Source organism: Pezoporus occidentalis, unplaced genomic scaffold (genome assembly GCF_034315485.1).
Source record: "Pezoporus occidentalis ecotype Australia unplaced genomic scaffold, CSIRO_AGI_Poc_V1 ctg200, whole genome shotgun sequence".
NCBI classification, from domain to species: domain Eukaryota; kingdom Metazoa; phylum Chordata; class Aves; order Psittaciformes; family Psittacidae; genus Pezoporus; species Pezoporus occidentalis.
Window position 1 is genome coordinate 943285 of NW_026913857.1, and position 20200 is coordinate 963484.

General features: G+C 40.6%; 1 protein-coding gene across 3 annotated transcripts in view; it reads right to left on the reverse strand.

Moving 5' to 3' along the window:
• The window catches only part of PELI2 (pellino E3 ubiquitin protein ligase family member 2), an 80152-nt gene that overhangs the window by 45096 nt on the left and 14856 nt on the right, over nt 1-20200 (reverse strand). For all 3 annotated transcript variants that reach the window (XM_062618446.1, XM_062618447.1, XM_062618445.1), the window contains exon 2: nt 7954-8083. In XM_062618446.1, coding sequence (XP_062474430.1) covers nt 7954-8083 — 130 coding nt within the window. The remainder of the gene's footprint in view (nt 1-7953; nt 8084-20200) is intronic.

Here is a 20200-nt window from a genome sequence, read left to right on the forward strand (position 1 = left end):
CAATACCCAAGGCCGAGCACGCAACACTTCTGAATGATCCCAGTCCAAGGTAGATAACTGCTGGGACACTGGTCTCGTTCTCATGAGCAATCAGACAATCAGGCCAGTAGTCACCTGAGAGTTCTGGGGAATATGCAAATCTGATCTCAGCACACCAAATCCAGTTTCTCAGCTTGATAGGGGCCAATACCCCTTCTTCCTTGCCAGTATCAAAAAGCAGAGGAGAAAGCATCCATCATTCCCTGACTGAAAACTCGGTGTAGGAGAGATCTTTCTGAGCTCACTCATATGGAGCTGGAGGAAAACGAGTACTATATAAACAAACAAGTTGGCAGTGGTGGGCCTTTAATGAGCTTCCTCAAGTCAAAGCGATAGGCATCTGCTGTTACTGAAATTAGAAGGCCAAGGTATATATTGCCATGCACATTATCTCACAATAGGCATCTGCAGAGTCCAGAACTTCCTGAAATACTGACAGAAGCACTACGGACAACAGATACATGCAGAATTTAAGGACAGGTCTGTACACACCACACAGCCTTGCATGGAGGTCATGTAAGTACAAGCTCTGATGTAGAGCCAATGGCTAGACAAACTTGTTGCCACGAAAGGAAAGCTCATGAGATGATAAAAAAAAAATGATAATGATCTTGTAGAAGCAAACCCATAGTGCTAAAGAATTCTGAATTGCTTTTATGACTGTCAAAGACACTAAAGAGCTTGGAGCACTCAGCAAATGAAGCATCACCATAACAACTTTGCTGGGGATCCATCCCTTCAAGAGATTATCCTGATAAAGTACTCCCTGTTTTCTCCTAAAAATCTTTGTGAGGTTTTTGGTGTTGAATAGGAGCGAGATCACGAAATAAAGTAGTCCTTCATCTAAAAGGAAGCATAAAACACATCTCAGACAAGAGCTCTACAAACAGTGGAATGAGGAATCTTGTCTTTTCACAAGAGTCACCCCTCTAGTACTTCACTTAGTGAACAGATAAAATTACTTATTTTACTGATGTAGTCACAAAAGACTCCGAAAAAGGAAAATATTTAGATTTTGTTCTTTCCATCAAGAAAATCTCAAAGCAGTCTGGAAAATAAGTATTCCCTAATTTGTAAAACAGGAATAGCAGCTGTTTGTGTCTTTGAAAAGTTACTGTTGGCCCATGAAGCTTGAATTACTTTCTGTGTTTTCAAAATAATTGCCCCTCTCAACAAAGCCTTGGAGCATAGGAGTCTCTACTCTTTGATGCAGTTCCAACTCCTTTGTTCCAGGAGAGCTGTTCCACACTGCTGTGACTGAGTATATGCTACCTGATTTTTCCAAAATGCAACATTCCATTTAAAACAATTTAATTTGGACATTAAAGTTCAAGATAACAGGAAAAGCATATATGTCATTAGCTGCATGTTCCCACATTTTCTTTTGAGCATGAAAAGACCTACATGTGCAACATTCATAAATACTCCAGTAACCTTTCATTTCACTGAAAGAGGGCGAGAGAAGAAAAATGTGCACGCCGCCTCTTTAAAATGCCAGGGTATCTGTCTTCAGTTCTGTGGTACAAGTCTCAGTCAAGGACAGGCTCTGTGTCATATGTGCTAATTCTATACAGTCTAGAATCCAAATGTCTGTCTCTAAAGTGGCTTTGAAGTTCAAAGCTAATGTGAAAATTACACTTCAGACTTATGTAAAGTCCCCCCACAACACAGGTGATGAAATATCCAAATCAGTAGCTAGGAACTCCTTCATTTTTATTCCTAACAGTCCCAGACTCTTGCAACAACTGTGTACAAGCCTCTGTAGTCAGACTGTTCACAACTGTGCTGCAGCACAGCCTACCCAAACACCTGGAACATAACAGTAGATTGCCCTCACTTTTTAATATTCTAGGGAGGTTCTCAATTAGTAATGCCAACTTGCAATGATGTGTTATCCCCAAGAGCAAGTTCAACAAAAGGCATTACCACCACACAAGTAGGAATATTACACTCAGTCCACGCAGCTTCATGTGATCCTAAACCAGTTTTGTGTTTTCTCTTAACTTTCCAGAGGCTCCAACCAGCCCAGCTCTCAGGAGACATGCACTTCTAATACCAGATCTATTCCAGCCAATAAGAGTCTAAGTAGAATAAATGCAGAACAGGACAGACCTTCACCACTACAGTAGGTGGTCTAAAGTTTCCACTCTAAATCTTAGGAATGGTAGGGAAGCATGCAGAACCCAGTCAAACTGGAACAAGACAGTTTTAAACAAGTCCTGCTACATAAAGCTAGAGTAGTGAAATTGTTACCTGTCAGTGAAATGAGTGGCTCTGCTGCCTGCAGTATAAATACTACTTGAAGCTTTTCCAGTGGCACAAACAATTGAGGATATTCCCTGAGGGACAGCAAAGGTTTGCAGCATCTGACCTTACGCTACAGCATGTTAAACTCAGCTGGGATACAGTCTCTACGTAGCTCTCCATTACCACAAGACCAAACTCCCCCAGGTTATTTCTGACAGGGTAAAGGAAGTTGCAAACTGACAGATACTGCACAGCAGTGGGTTACACTTCCGAAGCATACAGGGAAATGTAACACTAATGAGTTTCTTAACACTAGCTCTGGTGATCACTGCATCTTCCTCTGCTTTCGAAGGGCACCCAAATTAAAGTACTCTAAATGTTGATTTAGAGCAGATGTAGTTTAAACAGCTTACAAGGAAAGCATTTTTTGATCTTTTGTCTACCCTCTGAAGGGAGAGCATGAAAGCAAAAAGCAACTTTAAGTCATTAAAAAAAGAACTGTTGTAGTCCTCAGCAATTTTTGATCGCCTTCCTTCACTAAACATCTGTTTTTTGTTAGAAAACACTATAAAATGATTTTGAAAAACCTTTGACATGCATTCTGCTTAATAGGTCCCAAAAGCTCAGGAAGGAGAGCTTCAAACCAAGTTACAGTTGTTATTTATTAAGCCCTACTAATGAAATTGGTCTAACTATTTTCTTCTAACCATTCCCTACTATCTGCAAGGGCAAGGGGACAGGGACTTAGCATGTTATTGTGATGCTCATTTAATTTAAGACAAGGATATTACACCAAGGGAACTATCAGGCAGACTCAGTCTGATGAGCCAAGAAAAAGCTGCCTCTGCACAACTCAAGTCTCACAAGATACCTATGTGATTAAGTTACTTCAGAACAAATTAGTGCTCTGTGAACTGATTACACCATAAATAAGCCCAATAGGAAAGACAGAAGTCACTGACAGACACAGCATCCTCCTGACAGCAGCTGAGCTTTACAGCTCTCATCCAGAGCAAACATCAAAAAGCTGTCAGTGCCAAAAGGATTTCTGGTCTTTTTACTCAAAATTCATGAAGTATGTCAAAGCAGATGCAGTGTCTACAGTAGATAACTAATCACAAGAATCCTATACTTTCATTTTATCTCATCACTCAAAGCACAAATTGCAGCTCTCTTCCCCACCTAGTAATTACTTGTCTGGCTGCATTTTGTTCTTCTCCAGTAGCAACATGAAGCTTGATTTGAGCTGCAGGAACACAGCCAGTGACTACACAAGCTGCTGTTGTGATAGCACAAAGCAGAAGCCAACTCGGCAGGTAATTGGACTTGAAGTGGGAAAGATCTTCCCCAGTCAGCTTGAAATAGTAATTTCATAGGGGAGAAACTAGGTTGTCTTCATCTACTACAGGTTACCAAAAGAAAATTTTGATGCCAAGACAGACATAATAAATAACAAGACATACCACCATAAAACAGTATTAAAGGGGGTGGGGGGGGTGTGTTGCACTGCAGTAATTTAAGACATTTGCAATCTTCTATCAAGTCAGTAGCAAGAAACAGGTATCAAAGCACAACATTCACTTGCTAGAATGGAGTCCTTCTAGTGCTTGCTAGTTTTATTCTCCTGCCCACTGACACAGTACTTTGGAAAGTCTCAAACTCCACAATTCTAGAATTCATTCATGCTTCCACAGTAATCCTAGGGAATCCTGGAGGGCTAATGTCAACAATTCAAGCTTCCTAATGTGCATTTGAGTTACTTGAACTATGGCATGAAGCTCCTTCATTTTTCTAAAATTCACATCCATGGAAATAATTCCAAAACACTGGAAACCAATAAAGAAATTTAAATGTGCACAAACCTGAAGTCACAGGGGTATTACAGGTCTTCAGTATTCAGCATCACCAGTAACCTCATTGTTAACACCAGCTGCCAGCACCCATTGTTCCACAAAAACAACTCCAACTAACAACATCTAACAAGGATGCTGCTAATGGCTATGAAGAGGAGGGAACAAACTGATGTTCCAACTATGCTTGCACAGGGGGAAGTGTTAACCTAAAAGCCCACTGAATCAACAGCCTGGATATATATGGGAACCTGAGTATCTCTGCTTAGCAGAAATTGGGATCATACAATTTTATATAGGACAGGGTGTATTAGGGCCTGCAATATGGAGCGCCTTTCCTACAAGGAAACGCTGAGAGTTGAGGTTGTTCAGCATGGAGAAGACTCCAGGGAGACCTTACTGCAGCCTTTCAGTCCTTAAAATGGGCCTATAAGAAAGACAGGGAGATACTTCTCAGCAGGGCCTGCTGTAATAGGATGTGGGGTCATGGTTTCAAACTAAAAAAGATTCAGGCGGGATGTGAGGAAAAAATTTTTTACAATGAGGGTGGTAAAACACCAGCACAGGTTGCCCAGTGAGGTGGTGGATGCACCATCCCTGGAGACATTCAAGGCCAGGCTGGATGTGGTTCTGGTCAACCTGATGTAGTTGAAGATGCCCCTGCTAATTGCAGGGAGTTTGGACTAGATGACCTTTGAAGGTCCCTTCCAACCCAAACTGTTCTATGATTCTATGAATCACTACAGTCCCTAATGAAGAGTCTCAATCCAGCATCCTCATAGGTCCCCTTCAGATACTGGAAGGCTGCTATGAGGTCCTCACACAGCCTCCTCTTCTCCAGGCTGAACAACCCTAACCTTCCCAGCCCATCTTCCTACAGGAGGTGCTCGAATCCCCTTATAGTCCTTGTGGCCCTTCTCTGGACTTGCTCCAACAGCTCCATATCCTTCTTATGCTGAGGACACCAGAACTGCACACAGTGCTCCAACTGGGGTCTCACAAGAGCAGAACAGCTGGGCAGGATCACCTCCTTCGACCTGCTGGTCACGCTCCTTTTGATGCGGCCCAGGATACGGTTGGCTTTCTGGGCTGTGAGCACACACTGAGGCCAGCTCATGTTCAGTTTCTCATCAATTAGCACCCCCAAGTCCTCCTCCACTGGGCTGCTCTGAATCACTTCTCCACCCAATCTGTAGCTGTGCTTGGGATTGCCCTGACCAGGTGTATGACCTTGTACTTTGCATTATTAAATTTCATGAGGCTGGCACTGGCCAACCTGTCAAGCATGTCAGGGTCCCTCTGGATGAAGGGAACTTCTCCCAGCTGCCATGACTTTTCAGATATGATGGCCAGTGGCTTAGCAACTTCATTTGCCAGCTCCTTTAGGACCTGCGGATGGATTTCATCAGGTTCCATGGACCTGTGCACATTCAGATTCTTAGGATGAACTCAGACCTGGTCCTCTCCTACAGTGGGCTTAAGGTCTTCATTCTTGCAGTCCCTGTAGCTGTCTTCAAAGACTTGAGTAGTGTGCGCAGAGCACCTGCCAGTGAAGTCTGAGGCAAAGAAGTCATTAAGAACCTCAGCCAGTTCTCCCGTTTCCTCAGAAGGCCAAACAATTCTAAACTTTCTTTGGCAACTCCAGAAGGCAGAGTGGCAAAACCACAAGCATTCCAGTGGAAAACACAAAAGGCACTGATTCATATGCAATTAACTCAGCTAAATTTACTACAGAAAAAATTGCTACTCCAGCTGTCCTTGACACCTGCATAGCAGAGACAATGGAACATGACGAGCATCCTCTTATGATCTATTGCAGTTTTCAAGCTGACACTCGAAACTGGTGGCAGTTACAGTTCTTGAGCTGCTGCATTAATACAATTAGCACAAACCCAGCCATGCACCTTACTCCAGCATCCATGCTACAGCAAAGGCAAAACACTTCTAAATCCACCACACAAAAAGCATCTATACTCTAAAAATGTCCTTCTACTCAAAGCCTCAGTTTACAAAGTGACAGTCAAGCAAAGCAAAACAGAGAACTGGTATCTGGAAAGTTAGAAGGAAGGATGTAGAGGGAGAAAACTTCTTAATACCCTATGCAGCCCTGTTTTATCTTCCTAAAAGAGTTAGGCTTAAAGACTGAGAGCAGAACAAAATTCCTGAGGTCAAGCTGCACATTATTTTTCAAGAACAAAGCAGCTCACTTTTTTTTTACTGGTCTATGTTTCTGCAGTCTTTCACAGCAGCTGTATGCAGAAACCATCCCTAGTGAAACAGATTTAGACTCTGGTGTCTAAGATGTCAGAAAAGTCTACCACAGAGTTTTAAAATGTAAGATTTCTTTCTGAGCATCAAAAGAGTGCTAACGGGAATCCACTGCATCACTGTTCTGGCACAAGTCTGCCTTGTGCCAGACAACAGTATAAATACACAAAAGGGCTTTTATAAGGGTTCAGAGAAAGTGCAAAAGAATACATTCAAGCTGATATATCTACCTGAATCCAAATCCTCAAAGGAGGGGCTTTAATGTCTCAGCCCTATGCTATCTTTATAAGGGCACTAATTTGTACAGCACACATTTTATCTTCACTACAGTAACACCATAAATGAACGTTAACCAGATACCTTGCAATATTCAAATATCTTGCAACTCAAATGCTGAAATACTATCTGCAGTCCAAATGATTAAGATTATCCACCAAGAACACACATATATTCCCATCAGCTAGTATTTTATATAACACTTTTTTAAAAGTTGTTAATCTTTAAGCAACAGACCAGAGTTACCAACATACAAACATATACTACAGGCCTATTGTGAAAGTTTACTTAGTCAGAAAGATGCAACTTCCAAATGCTTTCATTTTGAGGATACAGACAGTGAAAAATACTTACAGAGACTACATATTTAGCTCCTCTAGGCATATCCTATACAATCTTTTAAAATAACAGGCTCTGACATTGTAGACTTTAATAAGTTTAGGTGCTTACTGTGTATGGTATGTATTGTAAATGAAAATATAAGCCTATACTCTGTATTAAATGGTATTCCTCTCTTGGTCTAAGTTAGCACACATCTGAGAATGGTGTAGGTTCTCTCCCTCCCCTGATGTGTATTTCAGTAAAAGTGATGTACACCTCTTACACCATCCATTTGTGTGTCATCACCACAGAACTCCCCCTCCAGTTGCTCTAGTCACTTTTTGCTTCTAGGAGAAAGGCTTTGAGGAGACATTGCATGACTTTCTGCAGCTTAAAATGTGCTCCATAACCAGAACTCTAATCAGACAGTTCTATATATTATTACTATACTGACATATTTACTGCTTTTCCTCCATAAATTAACGTATTTGCTGTTTTTTCAACTTCATCTACACCAAACTTCAGGTAACATATACAATATCATTATTAGCAACAAAAATGAAAGGCACAGAGGCATTCACTACTTTATTTATACTATGTTAACTTCCTGAAGGGGAAAGAGACATACTAACCCAGTAAGAAAGCAATTAACACACTGCTTTTATTTGCATCACCTGACTACCCCGTGGCTCAGCACTGACAAAGTCAACTTTTGGAACAGCAGCAGAAAGGTTCTCTCATACCTCAAGTTAAAGACTATTTTAAACAGGTAACTGGGTTAAAATTGAAGATTATACTCCCAGAAAGAAAATCCACTGCAGTCTTTTTATTAAAACAAATATATCTGACTACCAAAGAATGGACCAGCAGCAAGATAAATCGGCAGTAATTCAGGAGATGTTCACCACCCAGGACCATCAGAAAAAACAGGATATGCCCCACTGCCCCATACCTTTGATGCTTGAGGAGTAGAAATCACATGAACAGTGCTGGGCTTAACTCCGTTTGCCTTGGGTCGCTTATAGAGGGCAAATCTGCTTTTCCTGCGCCCTCTGTCACCATTAGGAAGGGATCCATTATACCTAGAAATAAACAAAAAAAGTTTGGCACAAACCACCACCAATTTGAAATACAGAAAAGGAGTGAAGCAATTTGGTCACAATATCCTGATATCATCAAATACATGGGGCAAAAGCAAGAACCACCATGGTAAGTTTTGTTTCCTGAATTATGAGTATTCAAATATTCTTTACCTGCCAATGATCGATATCTTATTCATTCTTAATAAATAAACTACTAATGAAATACTGAGTAGTTAAGCTGATGAAATACTACTTTACTTCTAGAATCAAAGGAACTTTGGAGAATAATCCCTAAATTTTCTCTGTCATTTCAAAAAATGAGGATTTTTTTTTTAATGGTGTTTTTTTTAACCCTATGATGGCCTTCCCACATCTCATGCAGGAATGGAGAAGACAAGAGGAAGAACAGGCATGATTTGGAAAAACAAAGTAATTTAGGGAAAGTAAAACTACATGAAAGGGAATTTTATTCACTCACATACAACTTTTCTATTGTTTTTTTTTTTCCACTTTTGTTGGTTTTAATCTCTAATCCTAAAGGCTTCATCTATTAAGGAAAGACGATGCAAGTGTTTTTAATTTATGTGACTATCTGCAGACCCACTGACTTCCTTCATCAAGTGTAACTCAACAGCCTTCAACAGTTCTTTCATCTCTTTCTGAAGACAGAGACCCAACAGACTAATTATTCAGAGAAGTCTTGAGCCTCAGGGGGACATAACTCCTTCCCCAGGGAAGGGATCAACTGAAAATCTTTGCATTGCATGAGCAGGGAATTCACTGCCACCCAGCCCAAAGATTTAGGACAGGTAGATGCTTCTCATCACAGCACTGTCACCTGTAGCATTCTTGCTAACTCTCAGCTCAGGAACTTTACTTCACTGCACAGAAGTCTCTTCCATGCCTGATCCTCAGATGTCATACTTTTACCTGAAGAACTACAGAAGTTATTCCACTTACAAGTCTCATTTGTCTTACTGGTGAGGTCTACTCTATACTGATCACATATACCCTCTCCTACAGCCTTTATGATTAAAAATTAATATCACAGTCAGGAAAAGATTATGAAAAAGAAAAGCAAGAGAAAGATTTAAAGATGACTAACTTCCTGCCAAGCAGGGGAGACTAAAAAAAAACAAAAAGATAGAAGAACTCATTATCTGCTTAGAGGTACACCTTGAAGTGATTTGGCTCTACATCCAAACTATCTGCAGATCAAAATCATTTGTTGGTTGACCTGCAGAAGGCCAACAGCCACTCACTGCTAGGGCTGTAAGAGCAGTTCTGTGACCATCACTGACTAGGAAAAGAAGTACAGACAATACCATTAAAGGGTAATGTTCCTTGCCATTACATTCTGTGTATGTAACTAACTAGTTTGTGTAACAAGAGAATGCAGTTGTAGAGCCCTGTATCTTTTTGCAAACAAATGAGAAATGGGTCATGGATGAAAGCAAGTGGTCTCATTGTTAAGGCTCTGAAGCACTGTCCTGCAGAAGACTAAAGTTTTCTCTGGGTAAGGATGACCTGTTGTCACACAGGAAGATAGTTTAAAACGTCACATGCAGAGTGTCTGAATTGCAGGACTGATAAATATTTGTGAGCACAAACAAGAACAGATTTAAGATTGCAATAATCTCAAATTTAAGTACTCTAGAGCATAAAACCAGACTTTTTTTTCCAATATACATTTAACACTTGATGCTAGACACATAATGAAGAGCTTTACAGCTGGACTACAAATGAACTTGTTCTTCTCACCCCTGTTTTCACAGGGAAGGCTACTGTATCTCTGGAATATTAAGAGATTCCCCAGCACAGCAGAAAAACAACACTTTATTTCATGCTAGGCCTTCTAGTATCCTGAAACCTATTATTAACCCTACACAAGAGAGTAGCACTCAGTTAACACAGCAGATCCTCATCACAAGAGACCAATTCCTAGAAAGACACGTGGTCTCAGTATGATCCCCAGGCAACCTAAACACCAAGCCTTAAAATAGGAATGATTTGATTTTCCAGCTTGAATCTTACAAATTATATACACATGCTTTCTTTCAAAGACATTATGTTACCATGAATATGCCAGCAAGTTTTAGCTTGCCTGAAGACAACATTCTTTCTACAAGTACTTTTATCTGAGAACCTGACAAAATCATCACTAGCTTTGTATTCTGTAATTTCACTTTTTGTATTTGTGTAACTGTTAAGAAGGACTGAATCTAAGTAGTTCCACTGAAAGTTAAAACCAGACTAGTAGGATTATTTTATTTGGGTTTTCCTCATCTTCACAAAAAAAAAAAAGTAACTGGGAAAGGCTACTTGATTTCATTTTAGGTCTTTGGGATTTAATTCTCTTGAAAGAGAAAGAAAGAAGCTGTTCAAGGTTAAAAGGCCTTTTGGAAACTTTAAATAGGAAGGATATGCAAGCAAAGTGAAAGTTCAATTCATTCATCCTGATTAGCAATGACAAGTTTTCGTGAAGGTTTTCCTTGTGCCAATTTCTAGAGTTTCATTTGTACAAAAGGACAGTTGAAATTGAGTAGTAGTTTTACTATTTATGTTCTAATTACAGACCTGCAAATTTTATTTTGATCTGACACTGGTGAAAAGAGGGAAATCAATTACCAGGCATACATATGAGTTTCACAGGAAAAAAAAAGTGTCAAAACTTGCCTCCTTCCTCCCCACAGCCAGCAGACACCTTCATTTTTTTCTAGGCCAGGACTCAACTTATTCACCACAAAGAAACCCTCCCCACAGCACTTGAGCCACACATTTCCTTGCCACTACCCAAACCATCTACATACCAAATGAACCAGTGGTAATGTCATGGGATCTTGTCAGCCGCAACAGGACTGCACCCACCCACCATCCTGTGCTGGCAAGTGCACAAGTCTGATTGCTCTTGAGGCAGCAATTCTTGGCAAGTCCCTGCCTTTCTAAGCTGAGCTGTCCTGAAGGACACAGTGGGCTTCAGTACTCAAGAGGAGGAGGAACACAGGCATGTCCACCCACGCTTTGCCAAGTCAGCTTTTCTAAGCAGCAGCACCAGGAGCTACAACAAGAGAAGGAGCCCTCTCCGATCCTTCATTTTTCTCAACTGTCCTACTGAGCAGCACATTGGTGAGCAACAACTGGATGGAACTGCACAGGAAGAAGAGGGACAAGGACTAAAGGCACAAGCTCCCTGCTACTGAACACTGTGAGACCCCAAGCTTCCCCACAACCAACTGGAGCTCCATAAACAGAAGCTCCTTGTTGAAACCTCTCACAACACCTCTCCAAAAGGATCATCCCATTTCTCTTCCCTCCGCACCCTTACAACAGCTCCAGAAGCCCAGTGCATCTTAGGGACCAGCACATTTTTATGCCAATGTTTTGCTTCACAAGATGGCCAGCACTTCCAAAAGACAGCCTGCAGCTGGAACTCTCCCACACCCCACCAAAAAGCCTAGAACAAAATGTTCTTTCCAACTAATAAAAAAAAACCTAGGAAAAAATAATCACATTTCAGAGACCCAGTGACCACTTCTGAGATGAGCCTCTTCACATGCAGATCTACGGGACACTTCTGAAGTCCTCCAGATGTTTCAAAACATCAGACCAATGCATGTGGTAAAAGCAGGCCTACGCCCTTCCCAAAAGCTTCTCAGTGACAGCAATGCTGTGACAACTACCATTATGAAACCTTGTGGGATAATTATTTCTGTTGATAGCACTACTCCTTGCAAATAAGGGAGTGGTGCTGGCATAGGTTATGGGCACCGCAATTATCAAAGCCAGTTTCCTACAGATTTACATCAAACAGTTGAGGACATGGGTATATAAGAACTGCTAACTTCAATTAAGTTTTTCCCATGGTTGGGATATGTAATGAAAGCCTCTCCCCTGCACGCATTCATGGCTGTCTGGAGAGCAAGACCACACACACTCCCATGCTCTGAGCGCTGTGGCAAGTTCCTGTTTTCTACAAAACTTGTAGGAATTTACTTGACTACTTCAGAGATCATAGAATAGTTAGGGTTGGAAAGGACCTTTAGATCATCTAGTTCCAACTCCCCTGCCATAGTCAGGGACACCTCACACTAAACCATGCCACCCAAGGCTTTGTCCAGCCTGGCCTTGAACACTGCCAGGGGTGGAGCATTCACAGCTTCCCTGGGAAACCTATTCCAGTGCCTCACCACCCTAACAGGAAAGAACTTCCTCCTTATATCCAATCTAAACTTTCCCTGTTTTAACTCGTTACCCCTTGTCCTATCACTACAGTCCCTAATGAACAGTCCCTCCCCAGAATCCCTATAGGCCCCCTTCAGATACTGGAAGGCTGCTAGGAGGTCTCCACGCAGCCTTCTCTTCTCCAGGCTCAACAGCCCCAACTTTCTCAGCCTATCTTCATACGGGAGGTGCTCCAGTCCCCTGATCATCCTCGTGGCCCTTCTCTGGACTTGTTCCAACAGTTCTGGTGTCCTCAACATAAAAAGGACATGGAACTGCACACAATACTCCAGGTGAGGTCTCAGAAGAGCAGAGTAGAGGGGCAGGATCACCTCCTTCGACCTGCTGGTCACACTCCTTTTGGTGCAACCCAGGATACAGTTGGCTTTCTAGGCTGCAAGCGCACACTGAAGCCAGCTCATGTTCATTTTCTCATCGACCAACACCCCCAAGTCCTCCTCCGCAGGACTGCTCTGAATCTCTTCTCTGCCCAACCTGTAGCTGTGCCTGGGATTGCTCCCACCCAGGTGTAGGACCTTGCACTTGGCATGGTTAAACTTCATAAGGTTGGCATCAGCCCACGTCACAAGCGTGTCAAGGTCCCTCTGGATGGCATTCCTTCACTCCAGCATATCAACCAAACCACACAGCTTGGTGTCATTGAGCACACCCTCAGCAAGATTGTCAAGCCCACTGTCCATGTCACCAACAAAGATGCTGAACAAGACGGGTCCCAACACCGATCCCTGAGGGACACCACTCATTACTTGTTATCATCAACAAGACCTGTAACACAGGCTTTTTGTTTGTTTAGTTGTTCTTTTAAAGGATCAAGCTTAGCCAGTGGCAAAGAGTAAACAAGGTCTCTTATTTAGGCCAAGAGCTCTAGAAATCTTGACCTGCACCTTGAAACGTTAAACTTCAACCCAGGGAAGTCATCCTCAAGATTATAGGGCACATCTACTACTTCCCAGACACAGAAGCTGCTGCATGTAGCTTATGTTGGTCTGTTCAGGTTTTTTTTTTAACCTATGCAACCTAGCTCCTAAAACACTACAAACTGAACAAGTCATAATTTTCACAGGAAGTATTGCTCCTGGACAAAAAGAAGTATTTCACTTTGCCTTCCTCACCTAGTACTAACAGTTCTACTGTGTACCTCATCAGTTTTAGACGCAAACCATCCTGTTTCACAGGCTTTGCTATGAACAGATAACATTACAAGTTCAGCTGTTTCCATAGCTCTAATGGGTGAGAGAAAACATCTCTGCTGCACTAAACAATAAAGCTGCAGAAGTGAAGTCAGGCTTGAGTGAATATTTCCTTTTACATGCATTCTCATTCCATAGTTGGTATCATCCAGTAGTATATACTCCACACATCAAAAATTCCGTTTGTGCTCACACTATATTTTTACCATCAGCAAACTAGTGTGGGCCAACGCTGCTGCCAAAAGCAGCAGTCCAACCTTCCATTTGCTAGTTTGCTCCTGCTACTTCTCTCCCTGGTTCACATGAAGGGGAAACAAAACCAGGTGTATGCTTTAAATTTAGTTTTAAACCACACCAATTCCTTGCTCTCCAGTTTACTGCAAAGCCACAGAAGCACTTATTAGCAACAAGGGAAAAAGTAGAGAGGGCAGAAGAGATTCCTCTGGAAGTACCATATGTCTACAGTTATCATGACATCTACAGCAGTAAAAGTCTAAAGATTCACCTTCAGCAGTAGAAGTCACCTACAGCAGTAGATGTCTAAAGAGTCATCTTCACCATATCCAGCCCCAGAGATTTTCAGGACTGTACTCTCAAACCCTAACTCGAAGGCCCTCTTCAGCTGACACATCCAACATTTACCCCCTTGAACACACAGTAAACGGAAGAAAAAGTTATATGCTGGTTTGTATTTAAATGCAAACAGAAAGCTTCAACATATGTAACACTACCACAAAATAACTTGGGTTTCCTTTTATGTAATATCACTGCCAGTATTTCATACTCTTTACACCACCCTCCCTTGTATCCTACCAATTTATTTTTTATGTAGAAGAACTGATGTACTGTTTCAAGAAAACTGACTACTTATTCCAGGTATGTTTATCTGTATCAGGCCTTCATAAAGCAAGCAGCTGCTGTCTGCCAATTATCTGAGAGTTTCAGTGAAACAGAACAGAGAAGTTATTCTCAAACTTAATCTCATTGGCATGTGTTGCCAAATAGGCAAAGAAAAGTAGTACTTCTGTACCAGCAGGATAGTACTGGTTTATTTTCCTGCAGAGCAAGAAAATCTGAACTAGCAAATTCCAAAATCCCAGATAATCTCATCTCTTTTCCCAATTAAGAGCAGTGGTTTTGCATCTGTGAACTCTGTCATCCCTGAGAAAGGTATGTTGGAACAGTTAATTCTGGCTATAATCACTTTGCCTTTTTTTTTTTATTTGGAGACAAGTGTTTGCTCTTACAATTTGCATCTGTGAAGTCATTTTACTATCACAAGACACTTCAGGAGGTATTCCCTTCATCTGGCACTTCTGGAGTACTTGTTTGTGTAGTGATCCCTCCTGTGTGTTTAGCACATGCCTTCTATTCCCCAGCACCAAATTTTAGCATTTCCTGCCTCATTTACTGCTAGCCATCACTCCTAGAGCCTTCAAAGAGGTTGCAGTGGCTCAGTGAAATGCAGTCTGACCTGATAACTATTAAGCAGTACTTTCAGAGACTGCCTATTTATATTTCTGGCTACTGATTAAGGGTTATTTTTTCAGCTACCCTTCAAAAGTTGCTCCTAACTGTCCTGCTACCATTAGGAACCTACCAGTCATCTTGACCAAAAGCTGTATGCTACATTTATAGTGCTTTTATGTTTAAATACAGCCAGGCTCTTTCTGATCAGAACCAGAAGTGTGGATTAGCTGAACACATGGCTAAAAGGTTATGCATACCATTAAAAAAAAACAAAAAAAAAACCAAAAAACCTAAGAAAACAAAAAACTGAACACATAGTAATAAAAAAATTATATCTTCAGAGGCACCTACAACAGATCAGATAACCTAGAAACTACTTCCTTCCACTACAGAGTATACAAATTAAGAAGAACCTTATCTACTGAAAACAGCACAAGAAATCACATGTGAAATAGCTGGGGTTCTCCAGGGTGACCTTACTTCTCTTAGTGCTCTGGAGGAAAACTGGCTCCTTTTTTTTTTTTACCCCCTGCAAACCAGAAAAACAACAGCAACAAAAAATAAACCAACAAAAAAGACTATTTCAGAGGTGAAAAAGCCTATTTATGGCTGCTATGGGATACCCCCGTCCACATTTGGCATTCCCTGTCCCATCGACATTCCCCTTCCCCTTATCTGGTACCCTACACTTCAGATCAGCTCACAGGTTGCTTTTTTGAACCGCCCTACTCCAGATGTTCTTACCACCCCCCCCCACCCCCCCCAATGCAGGGCTACCCAATATGAAGGAAAAAAAAATCAAGTTTGGTTCAGGAAGAATTTTAGAAAATACAACTGCCTAATCCTCATGCATGTTTAGCTAACATGATACAGGCAATTCAAAACAACTCGCACCTCATCTAAACTAATTTCACCCCATACAGAAAGTTAAAGGATGCTATTGGCTGGCAAATACCAAATCGACCGTGTAAGAACTGCTTTTAATCACCTTTATTTACACTACACATCCAGTTTCCTCCAAACCAGCGCATGAAAATACAGACGCAAAGTAGCAAAAGCAGCCAGTCACCACATGACGGACACAGGAGTCAGGGCTGTACTACTCTAACTACTTGTATCATAAGATAATGGAGATCTCACCAGGAGCATAGTTTTGACACTCATGTAAACTAGCTGATCTTTTTTCTAGGGCAGGAGGAACTTACTACAGAAACTTCTCACTCTCTTTAACCGTATTTTTTTCTTAGCAAGTGGTTTGTTATTTGCCAGCGATTATTTTATCTAGAAAATAACTTGTGAAATCAAAGACAGCAGACCCTTACCATGCCACCACTTTTGAAAGATTGTGATGGCACAAGTTTCTGTTGAAGTTTCAGTTGGCATTGCAACTTTAATTAAAGAAATTAAAGATCTTCAATTGCATGTGTTAATGACAACATAGAAACAGGTATTTCGAGGCAGTAATGGAGGATATCTGCTGCAGAGGCTAGTATAAGACAACTATTTAAGCAGCACAAGAGTTTGATTAAAAGGAGATGCTCTAGGATGCCCAAAGGGGCATACCAATACAGATAGGAGTCTGTAGAACATCAGGATAACCTTCAGTTAACGCAGTCAAGTAACGTGATAGTTCCAAACAGGTTAGTAGCTGAAAACCTATATAGACAGCCCAGTTAAGCACTATAGCCAGAGAAAGGAATGATTATAGTCTCACAACATACATTTCTTAAAAGTATCAATAAACACGATACTAGTAGGGGAAAACACCAGTTAGCTTTAACAGGAAAAACCCCACCAAAACCCCACATTTAAGATTCTACTATACCAATTCCAGTAAGTAATATCCCAGAAGAGCATTAGAATGCAAGAGGGTTTCCTTTTAGGAAGCAAAGGGTAAGGGAATCTGTTCTTTCATATAATGACTTCTTTAACAATCCTTATTTCCAACATTTTACAGCTCCCCCCAGCATTCATTTAACAAGGAGGCAGTTTTATTCAGTGCTTTAAGCCCGTCTCCAAAGCTGTCAGCTAAAACCACTCACAACTGCATAAAACCAACAATGTTTAGTGCACAGCAAAATACAGGGTATAAACTAATCAAGTTCATTCTAAAGCATGTTTCTTATTCTAGCTAAAACAACATAACAGGTGGACAAAGAACCATGTTTAGAGAATACTCTTTCCAACCCTAAACCTCTCATACTACAGAAATGCTATTAATCTGAGAACTATCTATAATCTAGCCAAATGCCACTGAAATTGTTTGATACAGCATTTTGTTAAATACAGATAGATATGATAGAAAGTGAGATCCAGCTTTTACTGCATTCAAAACAAGTCAGATAAACACAAAATCCCTTTCAAAGGAAAGCACTATGCGCAGCTGGGTTTCAATGCAAGAGAGAAAGAAGTGAAAGAGGAAGACTGTTTATAGAAAATACCAGAGGCTTAGGATCCACACACTTTTGTTGAGAAACAATTTACAATCTTCTCTCAAATACCAGAGCAAAAGACAACTGCAAGTTTCAAAATTAAGAAAAATTAGACTTTACGTAACACAAGGGGAAAAGAGACCTCAAAACACACGTGCCCTGACATTCTAAACACGTTCCCAACCTATTTGTTCTTCATGCATTCTTGAAGGTGCAAAAGCAAGCTGTTCAAATTTTAGTCTGAGGAATGAACACCATTTTCCATCTGAAACTTCATTACATTAAACAGTATAGAGAAACTACATTTGATTCAAAGGACATTTGGGCCATTTAAAAAAAAAAAAAAAATCACAATACATACAATTCATTTCCTAAGCAATGAAACATTTTCATAAAACACTATCAAGAACTATTTGACAGCTCACACTTTCATAAGAAAAAGTGATAGCTTTCTTATAATTTCAGTTATTCTCCAAATACAAGCAGTGGTACTATCATTTCTGTGATTCCACAAACAAGCAGTTCCAGGATGTCTGTTACTTACAGCTTTTTCAAACACTAAAGCATGACAGGAATCTTCTTAGTTTCATTCCAGTATCATTTAGCATAGAGGAAGAGATAAAATTTGTATCTATTTTGTGAGTATAAGTAGTCTCACAAGCAATGTACTGAATATAAAGTGAAGCACTCAACTACCATATCCTGACCTGCAACATGTGTCAAATCCTACCAACTTTAACATTCCTTTTAGTTTCCCTGGGAAAATACAGCCTTACAAACACACAGCTCCCTGTTCAATCCCAACTTTTTAGCGATCTCAAATGTCTGCATCAAAAAGCAAAACATAAAGAATAAGGTTTCCTTCTTTGTAGCACTTGTAAGCATTACTGCTCTGAGCACAGCAGCTTCCTTAAATATCACTGGTGCTGCAGTATCATCAACTGCTACAGTGACACAAGCAGTCAAAGGCAAGATTATCTACCACACAGCCTGCTACAAGCAGATTTAGGGCAGGCAAGTAAACAGAAAAAAACAACTGTATTTTCACCTTCTGGCAGCCAGCAAAATCTAGAGGTTGAAAGCTTCAAGATGGAAATTGCTGCACTACCAGACAGATGTACTGGACCAGATGTACTGACCTAGCTGAGAACTGTTCTGTGGTTACATTAGTATTACTCAGTGTGAGTTACTGCCAGAGGGTCCTGCTCTTAATTCTTCCCCTCCAAACTATGTAAATAAGAAAATAATGGGCACTCTATGAAGTAGATGTACAAATAAAGCCAGTGAGATACCAGGAATGTACACAAGCCTGGAAGAACTACAGCTCCAGAGGCCCAGAGAGCACCATGAAGATCAACGCAGCATTACTCCTAGAACAGCTAGCAAGGAACTTAAGCACTACCTATTCTTCGGTAACAAGTGTGCTATGTGCACTAAAAGCCAGACAGGAGAAGTAATTATTCATACCCACTTTTATAGAACTATCCAAAACCTACCAGATCAGTTCATGTACCAGAAGTACACAAGCATTATAGTAGATACTGAACCTGTGAGTTTTGGCTGGTTGGTTGGGGTTTTTTTAAAACTCTTAATAAACCAGAAATTAATGGTGCAGCAATGCAGAGAACTAGACTTCAATATATCTTCGTCAGACTTAAAACACTCTGACAACTTACTAATTCACAGCAACCTTAGCTGTTTGCTTTTATCATAATCTGTAACAAAGTTAGACACCTCTAGCCAGGAAAAGATTCCGCAAGGCTGTTAAATGTTTACTGCTGATCAGCAAAACCAGCTGATCTAAACAGCTTTATGACAGCAAAGTATTCCAGTTTCACACCTTTACCCACAGCATTTTGAGATTTTTCTTCCCTTCAGAGGGCTTCCCAAAATGCTACATCAAATAAGTATGATATGGTCAGAATTATGAGGCATCTGCATCAACTTCTTAAGAATTAATCAAGTCACAGAACTGGTGTATTCCTACCGCTGTTCATTTCCAATGCTCAGGAATTCTGTTCCCTAGAAGAATCTCACTACAGAACTTCTTGCAACAACTGCTGAAACCAGAGACTTTGCAGTACTGTCATCTCCAGATGGGAAGGCACGTCCTTCTCAGTGATGCAGCAATACATGAGTTTATGCAAGACAGCTATGCAAGATGGTGTTTATAATACAGATGCAACCACTGAAAAACCCTCAAGCCACACTGAAGGCTCTACACCAGTGAAGTTTCTTGGAAGACCAAAGTTTTCCCTTCACTTGTTTGCAGTGCTATTTCAGACTGCCTACTTCTTGTTACATAGTCAACAAACTTAAGTTTCAAAAAAATTTCATTAAAATACATTCTAATAGATATTAAGTAACGCACACAAGTGGCACAATGGTTTGTAAAACAGAAAACAAGTTTAAGACCACATATAGTTCTCCCTCATTTTTTTTTCCTTTGGATATCCAGCTCTTTTTCTTAGCCAAAACCCACAAAGGCAGTCAGCATACTATTACTGTACTATTTTTGTTCACCAACTTTCAAAAAAAACAAGCCAACCCATACGTTTCTATCTAGATTTCCTTAGTTTTAAATGCAAGGATGACCTAAAGGACAAACAAGACAAGAAAAAAAAAGGAGGATCTGTTTGAAGCAGCTTCCCAAAGTACAGGCTGAAATTCCAAACAGTATTACAGGACTTAGAAGTAGTATTTGTAAGCCAAATGGAAATTCAGCTGTAGAAATAAAGCTCATGAGCCCAAGTCTGAAATTGGAAGTGGATTCCCCAGTAAAG